Source organism: Leptopilina heterotoma, unplaced genomic scaffold (genome assembly GCF_015476425.1).
Source record: "Leptopilina heterotoma isolate Lh14 unplaced genomic scaffold, ASM1547642v1 Lhet_26, whole genome shotgun sequence".
NCBI classification, from domain to species: Eukaryota; Metazoa; Arthropoda; class Insecta; order Hymenoptera; family Figitidae; genus Leptopilina; species Leptopilina heterotoma.
The window spans coordinates 3,209,422-3,218,899 of NW_025110969.1; the positions used below are offsets into that span (position 1 = coordinate 3,209,422).

Sequence of the window (9,478 nt, forward strand, 5' to 3'; positions counted from 1 at the left end):
AAGTTTTTTGGTATACGTTTTTTAGCAAATATAGATTGCATTGCATGAGAAACATCTTTTCCATTTTTACTTTTTACTGGAACAGCCCAACCATATTTCGAAAATATGTCTATAACTGTTAGTAAATACTTGAAACCTTTATTTATTCTTGAATAAGGTATCATTTCTACTAAATCTGCTTGCCAGGTCTCATCAATATCACGCATTTCAACTCGCCGTCGAGGATAATTTTTTCTAGCCTGAGTATGAAGTTCATTCACTACTGTTAATTTTTTGTTGTTCATTCTCAAGAGCACTTAAGCGAGTATCCAGTTCACTAATAATTTCAGCTGTTCGATAAGATAAGTCTTGATTTATATCTTTTTCAAAATTTTTTATCTTTTCTGTAATAGAGTCTTCAAGAACTTTTAGAAATAAGTTGTTATTGTCCACCTCTGATCTAAGTGAGGCACTAGCTTCATACAATAAACGCACTTCGTGTTTTATCATATGTCGTACAAGTTTTAAATTGACAGCGTCGTTTTCTTCTTCAGCGTTAGCAAGATTACAGAGTTTTCTTCCTTCAACGTCAAAGTTACCTTGAGAATTAAGTTTAAAACCAACTCCAGGAGGCCCTCGTCTTGCTGATCCTCTTTGATTGAGAGGATGTCCGAACACGTCAATGCTCATTGTTGAAATGAATGATATTTGCTAAAACATATCTTAATATATAATTTTAGCTTCACGTAGTTCCTCAATGATAGACATGATTTCATTATTGTGACTAGGATTTCCAGCAGCTTCAGAAGCCATTAATAGTCTAAGACGGTCAACCAACTCATTCGGATCATCCCAATAGATATATTCTCGTTGAAAATTTCTGTTTGTAATCATAAATTTAGGTAATGAACTACCGCTTACAGATGGCTGTTTGGTAGGTGTTCGAGGGAAGAATTGAGATATAAAATTCAAATACTTGTAACTCTTATCTGTACGTATAGATTCAGAGGAACTGTACTTCTTTTTGTGTGCATTAGTAGCAATCAGAATCTCTTTATAGTTTCTTTCATCAGCTTCACTTATAAACGATCTGGTAGGTTTACTTTTGAATAAAAGTTCAAGTAATCCAGGTGTTTGAAGATATCGTTTATCACCAATTTTAACAATCTGATCTTCAAGAGTTATTGGTGAATCACCAATCATAAGTGATCCATCACTTAGCTTACGTATGCCGTATGTTGAATCTAAACATTGCTTTCTATTATGATTTAATAAGTATAGAAATTTATTACTTATTTTATCATCATCTAGAGATTTTTCAGTTTCATAGTTTATGCTATCATCTATCTTCTGCTCTTTCTTTTCAATCTTGACATTTTCATATTCAGTGTCTGTCAAGTTAATAATTTTTTGTAAGGGTTGAACTATCGGTTTAAAAGTTTCAGTCAGCACATTTTCAACTTCTTCTTTTCCTAATTTTAACATACGATGTTTTCGCCTAATTGCCTCGCTAGCTTTAGCAATTTGATGAAGATATTCTTTTTCTTTATGAAACATGTTATTATTACAAGGTTTCATATTGAACTAACAATATTTTAGGAATGATCTTATATTTATAGTGTTACAAAGCTATCAAATCCTTTTCTATACCTTCCATCATTTAAATCAGAATCCTTATCAATTACTACAAATCCATATTTGTCTGAATTCCAACATGTTGAACATAGTTCTCGAAATTGATTAAATGTCATGTCAGTATTAACATGATCATCATAAACATGCCTTAAATTTTTCTCATCTTGACGAAAAAGAACTAGTAAATTAACATTATCACGTACTAAATGTTTAGGAACGCGGGCATATGTTTGACAAAGATAAAAAGAATCAACATCAACATGTCTACCCATGCAAAAAAATGCCCTTACATTATCTTGCTTCTCACAAGCAATATCATCAAATATAAATATTGAATTCCGTTTTGCATCTTTAGGAGTAATGACTTCTTCATGCTCACTAAATGGTAAATACTCTACTCCTTCAACATTACTTACAACTTGTTCCAAGAATTTATACTTGGGTTGATGTAAAGACTTTGAGTATAAGTAAATATTATCAAATCTAAGACCATTAGGATGTAAAATTAAAGAAAGGAGTACATTTGTCTTTCCACAATTTGATGGTCCACAAAAAATAGCTCGAATACTACCTGATAACAAGCTACCATGACGCTTCACTTTCTTCTCTTGTTGTTCAACAATCGAGTCTAGATTGACGACTGGCAGCTTGTGAAGTTGTTCCTTGAACCGCATCCTGATTTAGACTGCCGCTAAAGGTATAAATACAGCGCTTATATAGCTCACAAGTCATTCTAATTTAAACTTTCACAGAGTAAGGTATGATTATACATCATCGCTCTCGAGGAAAAGGTTTAATTAATAAACTTATAAACAAGTTACCATTTGAATTACATTTGCCAGGTTATCAATATTGTGGACCAGGTACAAAGTTAGCAAAACGTCTAGACAGAGGTGATCCAGGTGTTAATCCATTAGACGCCGCTTGTAAAGAGCACGATATTGCGTACTCGAAAAATCGAGAAAACGTTGAAGAAAGAAACGCTGCTGATAGAGTATTAGCTGACAAAGCGTGGCAACGTGTATTTGCTCCAGACGCACAATATAGTGAAAGAGCTGCAGCTTACGCAATAACAAACGCTATGAAAGCAAAATCAAAATTTGGAATGGGTTTAAAGAAGAAGAAGATAAAATCAAAGAAGCGAGTAAATCTTAGGAAAATTGTGGATGCTGCAAGAAAATCAATAATTCCTGGTAATGATGCTCGATCAACAATAAAGTCAGCTATTGAAACAGCTCGAAAAGCTGTAAGGAATGCAGGTGGTAGAGAAAAAGTTTTAACACCTCGTATTCTACCTGTGCCATCAAAAGTTGGTGGACTGTTACCATTGATTCCCATTTTTGCTGGTCTAAGTGCACTTGGAGCGCTTACTGGGGGAGCTGCTGGTGTAGCAAAAGCTGTTAATGATGCAAGTGCAGCAAAAGAGCAGTTGAAGGAAGCTCAGCGTCATAATAGAGAGTTGGAAGCAGTTGCACTTGGTAAAGGTCTACATTTAAAACCATACCGACAAGGTTTGGGACTTCATTTGAAACCATACGTTAAAGGACAAGGTATTAAAAGACGATGTACGAAAAAAAAAGTTTAAAGCTACCTCAACGAGCACTTACAGATCTAGATTTACTTAAATATGCTAAAGAAATGAAAATTTCCAATTTTCGAGGAGTTTTTATGCGAAATGAACTACCTATAAGTGGTCCTCGAAAAAGTGAATCCGCCATTATTAATTTAGATGATAAAGATGGTTCTGGAACTCATTGGGTTGCATATAAAAAAGTTAATAATAAAGCAGTATACTTTGATAGTTTTGGTAATCTTCAACCACCCTATGAACTTGTCAATTACTTAGGTTACAATACTTTAATACAGTATAATCATCAAAATTATCAAGATTATAATAGCTTTAATTGTGGTCATTTATGTCTAAAATTCTTATGTGGACAGCTTGAAATAACTCAAAAATATATTCTATATAAGTGATTGTAAGTCATTCCAGCTAATCAGTTTATAAAAAGTCATCAACATGGAAGAATCTTTTACTCTGACTATCTCAGGTAATTCATCTGTCCTGGAGGCAGAATATTTTCCTCCGATAGAATTATTATCTAACAAAAATTATGTACTTGGCTTAGTTGAATTACTAACCTTCAATTCAATTCCTAATATTGATCAAGGTAAAAATAAATTTTATATTGGTGATAAAGTGATTACTATACCCCCTGGAAGCTATGAAATTGAAGATATTGAAAAATATATTCAAAACTCTATTGAAAATGGATCTGAAATTGTAAGAATCAAACCTAACAATAATACTTTACGTAGTGAAATAACAAGCAGCCTTGAAGTGAGTTTTGAACAAAACGATTCAATTGGTAAATTATTAGGATTTACTCCACGAATATTGACAGCTAATATACCTCATACGTCAGATGTACCAGTAGCCATTCTTAAGGTAAATGCTATCAGAATTGAATGTAACATTACTACTGGTGCATACATAAATAATAAAAAGGTACACAAAATTCAAGAATTTTTTCCAATTTTACCAGCTGGATATAAGATTGTGGAAGTTCCATCTCACGTCATTTACCTTCCAATCGCCGTGAAGACAATACATAATATTCAAATAAGAATCGTTGATCAAGACGGAGACTTAATAAATTTTAGAGGTGAAACTATAACAATTCGATTACACGTTAAATCAACGTAATGGGAATTGTATTTCATAGAAAAACTGGTGGAAGCTATATAAATGAGTTACCATGTCAGAAGTCATTCATTCCTCAATCAGTTCGCAAGAGACTAACATCTCAGAACATACTATTTCTGAAGCAGCTCGGCCTAAGAGTTTATCAAGAAAACAAGGGAAAAAATTAATTTTTCACATACTTTTTATTTGTTGTTGTAACAAAAATGGAAGAGATTTTAAACATTCTAAGTCCAGTAAAATTTGATAATTCTGTGGCACACTATGAGATTCATGCACATCAACCATACGTGTCATCAGCATTTAATAACAGTGACGAGATTCGAATTGCAGTTCAACATCAAGACTTGTACATTCTTCCCTCTAAAAGTACTCTACACGTCACTGGAAGAATTGTTAAGCCTAACAATACGCTTGTAACTAATACAAAGTTAATTAGCAATGGTATTTCCTACCTGTTTAATGAGATTCGTTATGAATTAAATGGTGTTGAAATTGATCGCTCCAAAAATGTTGGTATTACAACCACAATGAAAAATATAATTTCTCAAACACCTAATCAAATGATTTACTCTGAAAATGCTGGTTATCTACCTTATGATGATGATGATAGCAGAGTAACAAATGATGCTGGATATTTTGATGTAAATATTCCACTAAGTATGATTATTGGTTTTGCTGAAGACTATCGAAAGATTGTTGTAAATGCAAAACATGAACTTATTTTAACAAGATCTCGTACTGATCTAAATGCTGTAGTAAACATTGAAGCAGCAGAGCATGAAGAATTTAAAATTATTATTAATAAAGTTGAATGGTTGATTCCATATTTAATGGTAAATGATCGACAAAAAATTGAATTATTGAAATTCATTGAAAAAGACTCACTTATAACAATGAGTTTTAGATCATGGGATTTGTATGAATATCCTATGATTCCTGCCACTCAAAAGCATGTGTGGACTGTAAAAACTTCAACACGCTTGCTGGGTGTAAAATCATGATACCTCGGATTAGCGTTGAAAAACATGATTTATTGGAATTTTGTTTGGTACCACTGACCGCGAAATTTAAAATGATTTGTTATATAACATTTTTAAAAAATATATGATAAGAGATTAAAATAAAAGTAAAACCTTGCACTTTACTCATATAACTTCAAATATTTCACGACATGAAATTTATTTTAATTTCCTATATAACCAGTTGCTAGTAGAAATTGAACATGGATCTACTGGTGTCTACTGGTATTTACTTTGAAATTCGATTTATGTAACTGAAACGAATATCCAATATAAAATTGAAATGGATTTATTCTGGATTGTCCTCTTCAATTTTTGTTTCGAATTGTTTTAACATGCAATTTCTAATCTTATAATTTTTACTTGCATTTCCAAGTTCGCACATAGTAAAAGTATCAGCTTGCAATTCCAAATACAAAAATTAAGTTTAAGTATCTACTTGGTTTAATTTGGATTCTCGAATACTACATTCTACTTGACATGTAAAATTAAAAATCGTCAAGCTAAGTTTAATTTGAATCGGGGATACATTCAGTTCTATTTGGAATTTCAAGTTCAAATTTAAAGAGTTTGATTTATAGCGAATTGGAAGTCACAGAATTGTTATTTTCGCGAATTGTTATTTTGTAAATTGTAATTTTTGCAAATTTCCATTTTTACAAAATATTAACTTTTTTAACTGTTATTTTTGCAAACTTGCTTTCTTCGCATTGACAGTTTAAAGTAATTGTTGTTTCGCTAATTTGCATTTCTCGAATTGATATTTTTAGGAATTGTAACTATTGTTATAAAAAATTATTTTACCTAATTCTCCTTCGACCTGACATATTATGAAGCGAAATTATTTATTTCATATAAGTTTTAAATATTTGAGACATTTTAAGTTTCGCGGTCAGTGGTACCAACCAAAATTTGAATCAAAATTTTTTGTTTTCGACGTGGCATGTTCTTTAAACCAAACGACGATATGTCATGTTTTTCAAATCAAAACCGAGGTATCATGTTTTTCAACGCTAATCCGAGGTATCATGATTTTACACCCAGCAAGCGAACACAAGTTGAAAAACCTCGATATGTTATTCTTGGTTTTCAAACAAATCGAAAAGAAGATCAAGAAAGGTATGCAAATTTATTTGATACCTGCAATCTTCTCAATGTTAAACTTTTCTTAAACTCACAATACTATCCTTATGGAAATTTAAATTTAAATTTTACTCAAAACAAATTTTCCATATTATATGAAATGTATTGTAATTTTCAACCGTTCTACTATGGAAAAGAATCTGAACCTTTATTAACTAGAAATAACTTTAAAGATTATGCACCATTGGCTGTTTTTGATTGCTCAAAACAAAACGAATTTCTAAAACAAGCATCTGTAGATGTGCGATTGGAATTTGAAGCAAGTGAAAATTTTCCAGCCAATACAGCTGCATATTGCCTTATAATTCACGACCGCATTATACAGTATACACCAATCAGCGGCGTTGTTAAAAAAGTAACGTGATTGGTAGAAATAATGACCAATCGTACACGACATCGGTAGTGGGGGTATTTGGAGTGGTGGGGGAAAGGCTATAAAGAGAGCGTCTCTCTAAGGCTTGAGCCATTATTCTATTTCAGATACCATGGCGTACGTCGTAGATATTCAGTGCTTCAAGAGACCATACAACGAGTTTGTCATCAAAGAGTTGGCGATTCTACCACTTCAACAAGATGCTCATCCATTGGTCTACCTCTTCGAGCCGCCATATGCCTGGAGTCGATTGCCTGCAAGATACAAATGTGAGAATCGATGGCTTACAAATAATTATCATGGTATCGATTGGGCTGCTGGTGACGTATGTCATGAAGAATTACAACCTATAATAAAAGAAGTACTAATAGGTACACCTACCGTTTATGTAAAAGGTTTAGAAAAACAAAAATGGTTCGAAAAATATACATTGAATGTGTTTAATTTAGATGATTTTAAATGTCCGTCGCTAAAAAGTTTAAGTGTAGACAGTTCATCTACATGTACAAATCACACACGTAGCTTTAGCAATTGCGCTGTTAAAAATGTATGTAATCTACGAAATTGGTTGATACAACCATCGAATGTACTACGAAATAATATAGAAAATAATGATGAAGTTGACAATGATTGTACATTGAAAGATTTTTATAATGATTGTGAAAATTTCCTATATAATGAATAAATGTATTAAATGTCTATTAATGTTTACTTTAATTAACCTTTCCCTATCCTATTATCTTTATTACACATGTGTAAAACTATTAAACATGTTAAAACTAGTCTAAACTTGTCTTATGACGTCACAAAGTGGGCGTGGCTCAATAATAAAAAGTGGGGGTATTTTACAAACATAAAAAGCTATTGCGCATGCGTAAAATAGTGGTAGGGGTACTGCGCATGCGTGAAAGTAATGGTGGGGATAATGCGTGATATTTGGGTATAAATAGAGGCACCTTGAGCTGTAAAGCTCATTCTGTTTTGTAACTTCACAAAGTATTATCTCTAAGAAAAGATGGATCTAACCAAAATCAACGCCATTGGTCGCATGGATGCTTTCCTACCTACGAAGCCGCTTTCCGAGCTGTCTCCTGGACATAAGTATCCTATAACAAAGATCCAGGTCGTTAACACCAGGTATGGAGTCAAGGTCGTCGTTGAGGTGGATAAAAAATTCAATACATTCCTGCCTTCAAGATTTGTACCAATGTTCACTGATGACTCTATATGCTTGGATCAGATGCAAGAAGCTATTAGTTCTGGACAATTACGGCTGAAGTATATTGGTGGTCCATACAACCATATTGAATTTAAAATAAAACAAGTGTAAATATTGTATATTGAATGTAAAACAAGTGTAAATATTGTATATTGAATATAATAAATGTATGAAATGTTATTAATACTGTATTTAATTAAATACCTTCATTAGTATTACGTTAGATAATAAGGTTTACATTTTAAGGTTATGTTTAATAAAATAGATTTTAAGGTTATGTTTAATACAATATATTTTAAGGTTATGTTTAATATAATAGATTTTAAGGTTATGTTTAATATAATAGATTTCAACAACTTTTACAAGCGCCATCTATTAAAATTTTAATAATCTTATTAGTGTAAACAATATGGCGCCATCTTTGCCCGCGAAATACAAACGATTCAGTTGTGGCGCCATCTCTCGGCACCGCACTCTGTCGGTAAAACAAAATGGCGGCTCACTGTTTAAGCAGTTTGAATTTATTAAATAAAATTTTTAAATTTCCCGACAGGCAGGTTTGAATTCGCTAGTGGCGCCATCTGTCGGCGGTAGTCAGAACTAAAAAAATCGGTCGGTAAAACAGAGAACCCTTTGTAAGCCACTTGGAAGTTTGAAAATAAATTTTTAAATATCCCGCCAAGCAGGTTTAAATTCGCTAGTGGCGCCATCTGTCGGCGGTAGCCAGAACTAAAAAAATCGGTCGGTAAAACAGAGAACCCCTTGTAAGCCACTTGGAAGTTTAAAAATAAAATTTTAAATTTCCCGCCAAGCAAGTTTGGAATTCGCAAGTAGCGCCATCCAGCGGTGGCAGCAGGAACTACACTCGGTCGGTAAGGTAGAACACCCCTTTAAACCCACTTGAAAGTTAAAAAATAAAATTTTAAATTTCCCGCCAAGCAGGTTTAAATTCGCTATTGGCGCCATCTATCGGTGGCAGCCGGAACTAACTCGGTCGGTAAAACAGAGCACCCCTTTTAACCCACTTAAAGCTATGAAAGTAAAAATTTAAATTTCCCGCCAAGCACATTTGAATTTGCTAGTGGCGCCATCTAGCGGTTTAAGTTTAAATTAACTCGGTCGGTAAAACAGAGAACCCCTTGTAAGCCACTCGAAAGTTTGAAATTAAATTTTTAAATTTCCCGCCAAGCAAGTTTGAATTCGCTAGTGGCGCCATCTAGCAGTGGCAGCAGGAACTACACTCGGTCGGTAAAACAGATTCCTACCTTATCGGTTGAGTCAAGATTTCTGTCAGGTCCCTACCTTACCGACTGATGATAAAGTAGAAATCTACATTACCGACCGTAGGTACTTAGCCGAGATCAGAACCTGCCCCAGAACCCCCTAGCTATACTACTTATTTT

The 9,478-nt window shown here is 33.2% G+C and overlaps 1 protein-coding gene across 1 annotated transcript; it reads right to left on the minus strand.

The window, feature by feature from the left end:
* Positions 1–702: 702 nt before the first annotated feature.
* On the minus strand, positions 703–1,557 carry LOC122503360. The gene has a single exon (XM_043613865.1). It carries the CDS (start codon positions 1,555–1,557, stop codon positions 703–705), a length of 855 nt encoding a protein of 284 aa, XP_043469800.1.
* Positions 1,558–9,478: the final 7,921 nt, after the last annotated feature.

Coding starts and splice junctions, on each gene's coding strand:
- LOC122503360 (XM_043613865.1), bottom strand. CDS start 1,557: ATGAAACCTTGTAATAATAACATGTTTCATAAAGAAAAAGAATATCTT.